This window comes from Phanerochaete carnosa, assembly GCF_000300595.1.
Source record: "Phanerochaete carnosa HHB-10118-sp unplaced genomic scaffold PHACAscaffold_7, whole genome shotgun sequence".
Classification (NCBI taxonomy): domain Eukaryota; kingdom Fungi; phylum Basidiomycota; class Agaricomycetes; order Polyporales; family Phanerochaetaceae; genus Phanerochaete; species Phanerochaete carnosa.
Window position 1 is genome coordinate 321,330 of NW_006767634.1, and position 13,188 is coordinate 334,517.

The window sequence follows — 13,188 nt, forward strand, 5'->3', positions numbered from 1 at the left end:
GTACGGGCAAGGAAAACTTTTGATGGTCCTGAAATTGCCATTTCTGATGGATTTTGAAGCCATTTTATGAGCTAGAAGATTTTTACTTGAGATAAGCCAAAAATGTCCTAGAAACGTACTACAAATTTGCCGTAAATGATAATTTCAGGACCATCAAAAGTTTTCCTTGCCCGTACCTTTCCTCATTGCAAACATGAGGTGGAAATGATTTCTACATATGTTCTTTCAGATGTCCTGAAATGCACCACAAAGTCTTCTGAAACATGAACTCTTTGCCGTACCAAAATGTAGCCATATTGAGTCATTTCAGGTTCATTTCAGGCTACACAAAATTTATCATTTTCCTGCACCGCAAATGGCTACAAAAGTGGTGGTAAATCTATCATTTTAGGACACCAGAAAGCCCCGGTTAAGTCTCCGAAAATGAAACATTTTTGATGGCTTGACCGGGACATTTCAGGTGATCTGAAATCAGCTCATGCCCGTAGTGTGGCTATTTCGGCGTACCGATCGACTCCCACTATTCACCCAGTGCTGATTAGATTGGTAATGAATATAGAATATCTGAGTGCATAAACAGTCTTTTCTATAGTCACATCCGAGCAGCGGATTCTCTCGCATAATACAGCGCCAGCCGATATTCAGTATTAATCCGAGAACACACACTCAACCTTATAAACCACTCAGTAACCCTGGCATCTTCTCCCACATGAAAATCTCGTAATTGTGCCATTATTGCAGCATGGCCTAGGTATCACATGGTGAGCAATGAGCATCTGGCCGGTGCAGTCAAAGTTCCAGGACTCACGGTTCAGCTGGCCCTCTTCTACTCCCTGCATAACGCCTCTTGCATCTCCCGAATGCTCCTCCTCAGCAAGCTCAGCTTTCGGCCGGACACAGGAGTACCCATCTCGTATGTCTTAGACCACTGCACCGCCTGCGGAGCATCGACGTATGTGGCGTCGGCACCTCCTGCTTCTTCAGTGACATTATCGCGAGTCAGAAGCGCGTGTCTCCAGTAGTGTCCGCCAGAGGCGATGAGATGGACCTTGTTAACGCCTTGGTCGGCGGAGAAGAGGACGATGCCCTGCTTTCGCGCGTGAAATTGCCCAAGAAGTATGTAGTCGGAAAGCTTCCGCGCGAATTTCTCAGGCCGGCGTCTCTTGGGGTGCCGCTTGCACTCCACTACTATGGCAACAACTCGACTCTTCTTGATTTTGTGGCCCAAGAAGTAGGTCTTGAGTCGACCGTCGTTGGCGTTGTCTGGCCTGCAGTCGCTTGCAATGATGCAGAAGTCAGGAACCTTTTTGACGTCCACCGGAATAGTGATTGTCTCGACGCTAATGTCCAGGTCTGCAGCAGGCTGTCATGAATATTACATACTCTGGATGGTTCTCCCGGATTCCACAGTATTCTTTCTCTTTCTATACACCTCTGTATATTTGTAGTATAATCTAGGTATTGAGTCTGACATGTATATAAGGAGCTTGTACTGCTCAATAACAAGCCAGACTTGAGCTGGTCTTTCCTCACTCACTTTCCTCTTGTCTGTCTCCTCAGCATTGTCATAGCTCAGTCCAGTTGGATTGTTAGCTGCTGACATTAGCTCGAGTCTCCTACAACTGCCCTACGACAATTCTCGTCACTCCTACACCAACCATCACCCATCTCCACACAATGATCCACCTAATACACACATCCGACTCTCACCCTGTAAACCTAACCCTACCGACTCTACCACATCAAGACCCCTGGAACCCTTCTCCGTGCATTTGCACATTTTACCATACCATTCCCCCAAAGCCACCTCTGTAATCACCAGCTCTTAGGCAGCTGGACAGAGCTCCGTCCTATTAGAATTGTACACTGCCCTACCATAGGTGGTGTTAAATGCTTTGCACAGTGCAAGCGGGTATTCCTGAGTACGACATGGCAACCGGTTGCAACCAGGCATTGGAAAAGCGATAGCAGTTAGATCGACGATCTCTTTCTGGGCATCAGACTGAAGAGACGTAATTGCTCTTTGGGCTGCTATACTATTCCTAGAACTGTATTAAAATAGTGTTTTTGATACTTTTGGGAAATTCCTATCTTTGGGAAATTCTACCCCTGATCCGGTCATACCAACACGATCGGTCCCAGGGTTGCTGCAACAAGCTTCAGAGACCTGATAGCACATGACCGAGAGGCTTTCCTGTGATTGTAGAGGTTACAACCATCGGGTACTGAATGGGCAATACATCAGTAAACAAGAAGACGTAGTACAATACTGTGCACAACAGCCATGCCCGCATTCCCCAAACAATTGTACCCGTTGTCCACGGTATGAAGAAAGGTTACACAGAGAACAAGTAACAAGAGTTTCCCTTGGAGAACCCTCAGAATCTCTCGCCTAGTGATGTGCAGGCCGGGCCTCAAAGCCCGCAAGCCCGCCAAGCCCGGCCCAAAAAGCCTGACCCGAGCCAAGCCTGGCAGCGGGCTCAAGACCGGGCTCGGAGCGTAGTCAAGCCCAAGCCTGGCCCGAAAGCCCAGGCTTGGGTGCACCGGCTCTGTTACTGTCCCCTGAGTTCAGAATAAGGTGAGAGAGATCTAATATGTACATACCAGACATGATATGGATATTCTAGACTCGACGGTTCCTGCCGAGCACGACTGTGCATCACTGTCTGGTGTCTGCCATAGGCGCGCGCTAGTGGGCTCCATTGCGACTCGACTTATTCTGCAAGTGTACGTCTTCTGGAGGCTGAATTCAGTGAGTACATGCAGCAATAATCTACTACATCCAAACATACTCCCTTTTCATAGCACCACAATACCCATTGTACTGTGAGCAAGCCCGGGTTTAAGCCTGCGGCTTGGGCCGGGCTCGGACTCGGCTCGATGTTGCCACAAGCCCAAGCCCAAGCTTTGAGCCCAAGTTAGGCCCGCACATCACTACTCTCGCTGTTTCCGAACCAGTAGCGTCCAGCTCAGAACCCAGAGAGAGACGTAACACCCTCGATTCGGTCACTGATCAACTCCGTTCAATCACCCTAGGAGAGTCCAAAGTACCACCTGAAGGTCCACCAGAACAGCCAATAGAAGCTTCGGAGGATTCTGAAGAAGAACCACCTAATCCACCCACTTGAAACTCCTCTCCACCTCCATCTTCCCCATCAGTTCCCGGCGCAATGGCCAAGAACCAAAACAATGCCGCGCTTATCAATGGAAGCACAATGAAGCCCAACGCCTTCAATGGCACAAAGTCCAAGTACATTGCTTGGAAAACTCAAATGAAACTCTATGTAGTTACACAGAGGAAGCAGCTACCACAGCAGTTTGACAGAGTTCTCATGATTCTGTCTTACATGAAAGGAGGACACGCTGGCAAATACATCACCACGTACATGAAAAAGTATGACACGGATGAAGACATGGATGAAGACACCGTGATCCAGACTACAAATACACTATGGCAAGATCTGGATAGACACTTTCTAATCAATGAGCAGGCAGAAGCATACAACCGACTGCAGGCAATGCAGATGGGCACACTAACCGCTCAAGAGTTCTTTTCAAAATTTGAGTTATGCGCCTTCCAGGCAGACATCCATGACTTTGAAAATCACTTCCAAGAACTTAAGTCGCTTCTGGAAAAGGCACTCTGGTCCGACATTATTCGACTTCTGTACAACTTGTCAGAAGAACTTCCTAACACCTATGTGTTGTATAAGCAACAGGTCGCGCGCATTGGCCTAAACCAGCAGCAATATTGTAGGCAAAACCCACAATCCCAGCGACAGGAACAGTTCTAGCCTTGGCAGCAACAGGCACAAAATCCACCGAGAACACAAGCTAACGTAGCCATACCAGCCACAACAACCCTGGCAGTCCAGACGCATTGCGACGGAACCAGTGTGACATTCGGTGAAAGGGGTCAGCCGATGGAGCTAGACCAAGCACAACGCCTCGGTCTCTGTTTCTGATGTGGCCAAAAAGGTCACTTATCACGGAATTGCCCTAACAGGCAACAAGCCCAACAAGTAAGGGCAACAGAGACACCAGCAACCTCCATCGGCAATAGCTTCACACTGCTCGCACCTCTCACAGAGGCGCCTGCCGCTACAGCAGAACCGTTCGATTGGAATACGGCAATTCGCAAAGAGATTTGCACAGCCCTGAAGGGTTTTGCAAACAGTCAGCTGGAGGTGTAGCTGAGTTGACTGAGATCGATTTCATGAACTATCTGTGTTCCTGGTTCGAAGTACCCATGTATATACCACAAAAGAAAGGGGTGTCCACAGAGTGGTGCAGAGAGGCTCAACCCTCTTGCTTAATTCTCCCCAATAAAAAATTGTCTTCTACTCCAGAACAACAGACCGAACCTATGCAGTGGCAGCACCACACTCCATGGATGGCGGCATGGATCCGCCAATGGACAGTTAGCAAAGAAGCAGCAACGCTTAGATTGCTGACTGAATGGGTACACTCAAAGAAGAGTGTCGACGCCTCTGAGACATGCATCAATCAGATTAGGCAAATGAAAGAAGAGGAAGCAATCGACTTCCTAAATAAATTACAGAAGCAACCTCGCTTTGTGCAAGGACAAAAAGAAATGCAGATGGATGTTCCCATGATTGCCACTACCCTAGACACACAGCAGCGCCTATCAGTCAAAGCATTGCTAGATACAGGATGTACAAAGTCATCAATTGATGTGCAGTTTGTCCGCAATAACAACATTGCAACAAAAAAGCTACCGTCTCTGATACCGGTCTATAACGCTGATGGCACGCATAATGCCGGCAGCACTATCACGGATTTTGTTGAACTCAGAATAAAAATTCAGGATCATGTGGAACAACTTTCCTTTGCTGTGACCAACCTGGGAAAGACACTGATATTCCTCAGCTATGAATGACTCCAAATTCATAATCCCTCTATCGATTGGCAGGAACAAACTATCCAGTTTGATTGTTGTCTGATTACCTGCAAATATGCTGCCAGGTTAACTGATATTGATGCCGATCAGGAAGAACCCAGCGATTTGGAGGCTTGCCTAGAAGAAGGAGATAGAATCTTTATTCTAGACCACGAAACTTACTTTGCTACGGGAGCAGTGCGCATTTGCACCACGGCCACTGATCTGGTAATTAAAGAGAGTCTGAAACACGAGGCTAAGACCTTTGAAAATATGGTCCCAAGCCATTATCATAACTACTCCAATGTGTTTAGCAAGGAAGATTTTGATTCTCTACTACAAAGGCAACCATGGGATCACGTGATTGAGCTTACACCGGGTGCACAACCGATCAGCTGCAAAGTCTACCCAATATCAGTAAACAAACAGAAGGAACTGGATGAGTTTATCAAAGAGAACCTGAGAACCAGAAGGATCTGACCTTCTAAATCTCCTTGGGCTTCTCCTTTCTTTTTTGTCAAGAAGAAAGATGGACGTCTCCAGCCTGTACAAGACTATTGAAAACTGAATGAGCTGACAATCAAGAACCGCTACCCGCTTCCTTTAATACAAGAACTAGTTGATAAGCTGAAGCAAGCACAGTACTTTATGAAACTGGACATCTGGTGGGGATACAACAATATCCACATCAAAAGGAGACGAGGAAAAAGCAGCCTTCCTTACGAATTGAGAGTTATTCAAGCCATTAGTCATGTTCTTTGGCCTAACCAATTCCCCAGCTACATTCCAAACAATGATGAATGATATATTCCAAGATCTCATCAGTCAAGAGCATGTAGTAGTCTACCTAGATGATATCATGATCTTCACCGAGGATCTAAAAGAACACTGCTGGATCACACGGCAAGTCTTGCAGATCCTAAGAGAGCACAAACTCTATCTGAAACCGGAAAAGTGCAAGTTCAAGAAAACAGAGGTAGAATACCTCGGCATGATAGTAGGAAAAGGCATCGTTCGTATGGACCCCATCAAAATAGAAGGAGTAATCAATTGGCCCTGACCCGAGTGTAAACGAGACATTCAGGCCTTCCTTGGCTTCACCAATTTCTACCAAAGATTCATCCAAGGATATGGCAAAATAGCTAAGCCACTCAGTTCATTAATGGGCAATGCCACCTTCGAATGGACCATCAAACAAGAAGTTGCCTTCACCGGCCTTAAAAACACCCTCTGTTCAGCACCAGTGCTGGCCATACCAAGTGACAATGACCTGTGTCAAGTTGAATGTGACACCTCAGACTTTGCCATCAGATCAGAACTAGCCCAAAAGCAAGACGGCAAATGGAAACCCGTTGCCTACCTGTCAAAAGCTATGACAGCTGCCGAAAGGAACTATGAAATCTATGACAAGGAACTTCTTGTGATAATGATCAGTCTTGACAAGTGGCATCAGTATCTTATGGATGCCCAGCATCCGTTTGAAATATGGACGGATCACAAAGATTTGGAATACTTCTGGAAGCCACAGAAGCTTAATCGATGACAGGCCCAATGGGTAACTGAGCTAGCTGAGTATCACTACTCACTGCATTATAAACCCAGAAAGTTTGATGGTGGAGCCGACTGGCTGTCTCGACAGAAGAGACATAATGCAGGGAAAGAGGACAATTCGGATATCGTGTTATTGAAACTAGAACATTTTCATGCTCTAAACTGCAGTACCGTATTTAGTTTAGAAGGAGTCGACCAGGACTGAGTTGCAGAAATTAAAAAATACAAAAAGAACTAGGATTTGCTAGTTACCGTAGCTCTACAGAATAAGGACAAGGACTGGAACGAAGATAGTACCAGACTCGTGACATGGAAAAATTGTATCTACGTACCGGCAAATAGGAAACTCCGAGAACAGATCATTGCTCACCACCATGACACCCCATTGGCCAGACATCCTGGCCAATACAAAATGCACGAGATGGTTACATGTAACTACTGGTGGCCCAGAATTTGGGAAGACATCCAGAAATACATGGCCGGGTGTGAGAAATGTCAGAAGACCAAAGTTCACTCCTCTACCGGCTACACTCCTTTCTTTGTTAATAAAGGGTACCACCCCAACGAAGAAACCCAGCCAGTACAAGAAGGGCTAAGCAAGAATGTTCAACAGTTTGTCGACTGAATGAGTCAAGTCTGCAAAGACACCAGTGCCACTATTAGTCTAGCGCAAGAATCTATGAAGCGTTTCTACGATAGGAAAAGGAAGAGTGGACCAGAATACAAAGCCGGAGACAAAGTTTGGCTAGAAGGGGTCAATATTCAAACCGATAGACCAATGAAGAAGCTCGACGATAAGCGATATGGACTGTTCAAGGTTAAATGCAAAATCAGAGCTTCTGCCTACAAATTAGAACTTTCCCGACAATGGAAACAGCACCCCATTTTTAACAAAAGCCTACTAAGTCCTTTCAAAGAATCTGTATTCCCTTCACAATGACATGAACCTGGAGTCCCAGACCTTGTAAATGGCGAGGAAGAATGGGAAGTAGAAGAAATCTTTGATTCGTGCCGCAATCAAAATGGAAATCTCAAGTATCAGGTTCTTTGGAAGCACAGCCCTCACGGAGACTGCTGTTCATGGGAATTGCGTGCTAACCTGACCAACTGTCAGGAACTCCTTCAAGAATTCCATACGAGACACCCGGACAAACCCACTCCAATGACAATCCACATTCCCCCTCTTCTCACATGACCAGTTCACATACTTGCACGAGATACCACTCTTTTGGTACAGCAAATGGGGGAAAACTTCCGCAACGAGGATCAGAAGAAGCCGCCGGTCTCGATCTCTACTTAGCCGAGAGCATCAAGATACTGGCACAAAGTTGTAAGATTGTTAGTACTGGTATTGCAATGCATGCCCCTCATGGAACCTACGCATGAATTGCACCACGAAGTGGATTAGCAGTCAAAGGAATTGATATTGGTGCTGGAGTCATAGATCGAGACTACACCAGAGAAATATGCGTGGTGATGATCAACACCACCAATCAAACATTCCAGGTATGTGCCGGTGATCAAATTGCACAAGTAGTTCTGGAACACATTGCGTCATGTGAGATTGAGGAGGTGTTAAGTTTATCAGAAACTAAGCGAGGAATGGGAGGCTTTGGTTCTACTGGTAAATAATCATGAGGACACGATTCTAGAGGGGGGGGGGTAATGTCATGAATATTACATACTCCGGATGGTTCTCCTGGATTCCACAGTATTCTTTCTCTTTCTATACACCTCCATATATTTGTAGTATAATCTAGGAATTGAGTCTGACATGTATATAAGGAGCTTGTACTGCTCAATAACAAGCCAGACTTGAGCTGGTCTTTCCTCACTCACTTTCCTCTCATCTGTCTCTTCAGCATTGTCGTAGCTCAGTCCAGTTGGATTGCTAGTTGCTGACACAGGCTCAGCCCCGGGGGAGTTATTGCCACCATCCTCACCACTGTCACCCTCGCAGCCGCTCTCCTCGACCTCCATCTCCACATCTCCGCCTTCGTCTAATTCCACCATCACGTTCACAGGGAACTGGGGAGCAAGGACCGTGTTGAAACACCTGAAAGAACGGTGTTCATTCTCTCTAACATTTCTGCGTACCAGGGTGCTTCTATGTTTCGCGTATTGGCGAGGTATGACAGCCCAGTATAGCGTAAGACCGCTAGCTTGGCTGAAGCCTGCTGCTGGGTTTGAACAATGTAGTCCGACATCGCCTTGTGATTCGAGGGCTGAGGGGGTACGGGGTAGATGGATGGATTCAACGACGCACTCGCCTTAATATAGAGACATAGTATTGCCGGCAATAGAACAAGAACGACGGACAATATGATCCCTAAGGTCAAGGTCTTAGACTCGAACAAAACACTTACCTATTCGAGAATTATGATCGCTCCGGCAGCTGTTGATACGATGATACCGGGTGTGTGGTTGAAGATAGAATTGTCTCGCACAACAAACTTATTGTGCGACAGGTCCTTGTCTACAAATAAAAACATTATCTTCAAGTTGTAAGACACATACCAGCAATACTGGCAGACGAACGCGGAACAAGCTGCAGAGAACAAGGACCGCGTTATTGTTCGTAAAACGAAACAAGAGACAGGCTCTTGTGGGAGTACGAGACAGGCATACTATTGTCAATATCAGACGAACGCGGAGCGTAAGTCCTTTTGGTATGTTGAAGACAGCTTTCTTGTTCGGAGCCGCCCGTGTATATAAGCCTCCGCAGAACGCCCACTGAAGACATCTTTCGTCTCTACCATCACGCCAGTGAGTAAGACCTCTCGAGGTTCGCGGCCTGCGTACTGATGTCAGACAGGTTCTGCTCTGTCATGGCTGGACACCGTGCGTTCGGTTACAAACTCACGTATCAGTGGATCCTCGACCGCGCCAAAAAGATGGGCATGGAACCCGTAGGCGATTCTGCTGACGCCAGGGCAGATGTTATGGTAGAGCTGCTGACCATTCTCGCCGCACAATCCGACTTGTCCCGATATGTCGCGCCAGTCTCTGTCAAAGGCAAAGACGTCATTGCCTTCTGTCTTGCTTCCACTGACCCCACCAACGGGCTACCCCGAAGGGTGACGGATGCTGAAAGCATTGAGAAGCTCAGGCAGATGATTGGAGTGGATGGGCCTCCGAATTGGTGGTGGGAGGACTAATGGGGCAATCCGCTCAGCTCAGATGTGTGTGGCACACCTAGCCCTTGGCGGACAGTCTAGAGTACGCGTCCGACGCGCCGCGGACATATGGTCACGCTCTCAGTACCACCCCCCCCCTCCCCCCCGGTAGTTCTAGGCCTATGTCTCGCTCAGAACTTAATGCCTTGGTCGCCACTTTACAACATATGCATGAGTGGTCATAACGGCGTAACTATGTGAGATTCGGGTGGCCTCCAACAGCCTGAGCTTAATACCCTTAGAATATTGGCCGTTCAATAGAAACTACGAGGTATGTTCTAAGACGGCTCGTGATTGTTTCAGAGCGCATAAGTACAGAAATTTGTCAAACCCCGTAGTAAGAGTCAAAATTGCTAAAACACTCACTGAAAGCATCTTTCATCTCTACTACCATACCGGTAAGTACTACCTCTCGGCAAATGCGATCCGCGTGCTGAGTCGACATAGTTTTCTGCTCTGCCATGGATGGACCCCTTGCGTTCGGTTACAAAGTTACATACCAGTGGGTTATCAGTCGTGCCAAAGAGATTGGTATAGAACCCGAGGACGACTCCGTTAGAGCGAGGGCAGATGTTATGGTGGACCTGATAACCACCCTCGCAGCGCAAGTCGGCTTGTTACGGCAGGTCCGGCCAATCTGTGTCAGGGGCAAAGGTGTTGTTGCTTTCTGCATCGCCTCCACTGACCCCGGCGACGGGCTACCTCGGAGAGTGACGGATGCTGCCAAGATTGAGAAGCTCAGGCAGATGGTTGGCGCAGACGGGCCTCCGAGCTGGTGGCGGCAGGATTAGCAAGATGACCCGCTCAGATTTGGTGCGAGTGGCGTACCCAATACCAAGTAGACAGTTCACTAACGCACTCGTGCATCTACAGAAGACGACGACATACGTTTGACGCGTCCATACGTCGTTATTGTTATACTATCCCTTGATAATCTTGTGTTTCGTTCCGACATCAATGCCTTGGTCGTCACTTGGGTAATGTTCTTGCAGTCGCACTGTCATGTAAGGCTTGGGTGGTTCTCTAACATGTGCAACGACACCGATTGTTCAACTCAAAGTACCTAGATAGCTGCCACTATGATCATGGCTGGTCACGTCGTGCGACGAGAACAAGTAAATATATTGAGCACCCGGCGGGTAGGAAACCAGCACGCTCTCCTTGAACAACGCGACGTGACGTAACGCGTCTTGCTGCGTCACCTGCACCCAGAACAATAAATCATACATAAGAGAAGAGCTGTATTGCCCGAAGTGATGGAAGGTGCGTGAACTGCAAGCAGTGGATCGAGGCAGGCGCAGCATGCAAGACCAGTAACGGAGAGCTTGGTCGTGGGGGTGATGATATGTCTACCGTTGAGCGAGCACATGGTGACCGACACCCAGCTATGACGCGTCCGTGACGCGTCACTAAGCACTGAAGACGAGCGGACATGGATGCCTTGCGACTCGCGTCTTACGTTGGCACCCAGCTTCTTTGTCCGCAGCATGTATGTTCCGCCCGGCTGCTGTAGTCGCCCGTCTATATGAGCCTTTGTGAAGTCAATTATTTTGCATTCGGCTACGTACGAATGGATTCTCGACTACGTGAAGGAGCTGGGCGAGGCATCCTGGGACAATGTTGTGTATCCATAGTCCGCGTTGGTTCACAGCTGTCTGAGAAAGTTACACGAAGTCAAAGGCGACGGCAAGCCGAAAAAGCGTTGAAATTTGGTCCAGATAATTTCGTTCAGGCACAGCTACCTGGCTGATAAGTTGGGCGCGCCCGAGGCTACGGAACAGACCCTTCAGTCCGTTGTCCAGAGAAAGGGAAAGTCTCTGATGTACTTACCTACAACGCGAACCTTCAGTCCATAGTACGATGCGATCAGTGTGCCCCAAACAGCGTGTAATAAACACTGCACTGCACCTCTCAACGCGCCGAGATTAGATATCAGTAGACAGCTGCGATTGGACGTAGGCCGATTTCTCCGATTCAGAAGAGAGGGGCGTAATATAGAGATGTAAGTTCGCGCGTGATCGTGAGGCTGCGCTCCATCTCTCGGGGCACGACGCATGATCTGATACTTCAAGAGGTAAGTGCTGAATCCACGGGACGATTTACTTGCCCAAAATGAGATACCACAAAACTAGGGGACCCCAAAGTTGCGGTGTGGTGCCGGGCGAGCTGGGTCTATCATCGTCTTCCGCATACGTAGATCGTCGCCGCCATTGTGTAGCTCTAGCTAGTAGCCCAGTGACGGCAGATGTGGTCGCATGTCCTTACTCTACCGCTTGTCGACAGGGACAATCTCGCTCGGTATCTCGTGTGCTGGTGTGCCAAAGGAGCGGATGATTTTATCAGCGACATCTGGGCGTAGGTTGGCAGAGGCCGCTAGTGGCATGGCAGGCGTGGGTTTCTGGAGATGGCACGGTCTGAAGTTACGCCTAGGACCTGTCGGCAGGTTGGAATAGGTACACGGTGCTGAAGACGGCTGAGCATATAGCGCTATGATTTCATAATGATGCCTTACAATGATTCCGCCCGGTGTCAACGAAAGAGGCTTGCTTGATCTTGGTAAAGTTATGGGGTCATGGGTAAGTTGTGAGCTGCCACAACCAAAGAGTGTTGCTGAAGACGACTTCATCGGGGTTCAGAGCAACATGAGAGTTGTTATCGTCTTTGCCCCAAGCTTGATGCCAAGATCGTTCTATGCGGGTACATCTAAAGGCTGAGTAATGGCTTGTGGATGATATCGTCTTCCACGACGTGATGCGGAGATGTTAACGGGAACGTCGGTTCTAGTCGGTGCTTTCGATGGACGCTGAGGGCTTGATAAAGGAGCGCAGACTTCTGTGGACACGGGCAAGCGTGTAATAAAAAAATACACACCACGGTACTGCTTGTTCTGTTGTCTTCACGTCTCTCACGGTTGATACCAGTAAACCAAAGTTAATGCAGCTTCAAGAGATGAATACGCGTCGGACCATCATACACTCAGCAACTGTGCGATCCGGGACGCAACGTCGGATTCAGACAGATTCTCAACATCTACGTGCTTCTCTACGCCACGCTCTACGATATTGGTCTCGTCAATAAGTAATAAGACGCGACACAGGTTGGACACAGTGACGCACCAAACCGCGCAAATACCCGTGCAGGAGTACCCTTCGCCTCTCGGATGAGAACAGGCAAATCCGGGTTGTGCTGCTTCAAGACAGGATATGTCGAGGTGATGAATTGCCTGCAAAATCGCGTAGAAAGCGAAAAAGAATTGGATGTGAGCATGTCAGAGTGAAAGCGCGGAACTGCCCGGCGTACCTGGTACCGGCGGATGCCGCACCTGTCTGGCAGCACAAGATGCGAACCTCACGGATGGCTGGCGAGAGAGCCTTGGCGAACGAGGACGACATTGTTGGAGGCAGTGGTGGTGGTCGAGGACGACGTCAACTGCGCCCACCGCAACCAGGAAGATGTCACGTGTAGCGGGCGCCTAGCCGAAATGAACCTCGTTGTTGGTTGCCCGCGACGACCACGAGGCCTCTAAACTCGACGAGCACCGACGTCGATGGATGAACAGCG

General features: G+C 48.3%; 6 protein-coding genes across 6 annotated transcripts in view; 3 read left to right on the top strand and 3 right to left on the bottom strand.

Moving 5' to 3' along the window:
- Positions 1–41, bottom strand: part of PHACADRAFT_259193 (uncharacterized protein) — a gene marked incomplete at its 5' end in the record, with an annotated part of 1,965 nt that extends 1,924 nt beyond the window's left edge. The window contains one exon of the mRNA XM_007397665.1: positions 18–41. Coding sequence (XP_007397727.1) covers positions 18–41 — 24 coding nt within the window. The remainder of the gene's footprint in view (positions 1–17) is intronic.
- A 785-nt stretch (positions 42–826) lies between these two features.
- Positions 827–1,603, bottom strand: PHACADRAFT_197450 (uncharacterized protein; the record flags this gene model as incomplete). The annotated part of the gene is made up of 2 exons (XM_007397666.1): positions 827–1,363; positions 1,538–1,603. The coding sequence occupies 2 exons, from the start codon at positions 1,601–1,603 to the stop codon at positions 827–829; spliced, it is 603 nt and encodes a 200-aa protein (XP_007397728.1).
- A 7,354-nt stretch (positions 1,604–8,957) lies between these two features.
- On the top strand, positions 8,958–9,863 carry PHACADRAFT_259195 (uncharacterized protein). Its single transcript, XM_007397667.1, has one exon. It carries the CDS (start codon positions 9,280–9,282, stop codon positions 9,607–9,609), a length of 330 nt encoding a protein of 109 aa, XP_007397729.1. The 5' UTR covers positions 8,958–9,279; the 3' UTR covers positions 9,610–9,863.
- A 225-nt stretch (positions 9,864–10,088) lies between these two features.
- PHACADRAFT_197453 (uncharacterized protein) lies at positions 10,089–10,418 on the top strand (the record flags this gene model as incomplete). Its single annotated transcript, XM_007397668.1, has 1 exon — positions 10,089–10,418. The coding sequence occupies one exon, from the start codon at positions 10,089–10,091 to the stop codon at positions 10,416–10,418; it is 330 nt and encodes a 109-aa protein (XP_007397730.1).
- Positions 10,419–11,149: 731 nt separating this feature from the next.
- Positions 11,150–11,407, top strand: PHACADRAFT_259197 (uncharacterized protein; the record flags this gene model as incomplete). Its single annotated transcript, XM_007397669.1, has 1 exon — positions 11,150–11,407. One exon carries the CDS (start codon positions 11,153–11,155, stop codon positions 11,375–11,377), a length of 225 nt encoding a protein of 74 aa, XP_007397731.1. The 3' UTR covers positions 11,378–11,407.
- Positions 11,408–12,500: 1,093 nt separating this feature from the next.
- On the bottom strand, positions 12,501–13,076 carry PHACADRAFT_147353 (uncharacterized protein). The gene is made up of 3 exons (XM_007397670.1): positions 12,928–13,076; positions 12,744–12,850; positions 12,501–12,681 (listed from the first exon to the last, which is right to left on the bottom strand). Exons 1-3 carry the CDS (start codon positions 13,017–13,019, stop codon positions 12,596–12,598), a joined length of 285 nt encoding a protein of 94 aa, XP_007397732.1. The 5' UTR covers positions 13,020–13,076; the 3' UTR covers positions 12,501–12,595.
- Positions 13,077–13,188: the final 112 nt, after the last annotated feature.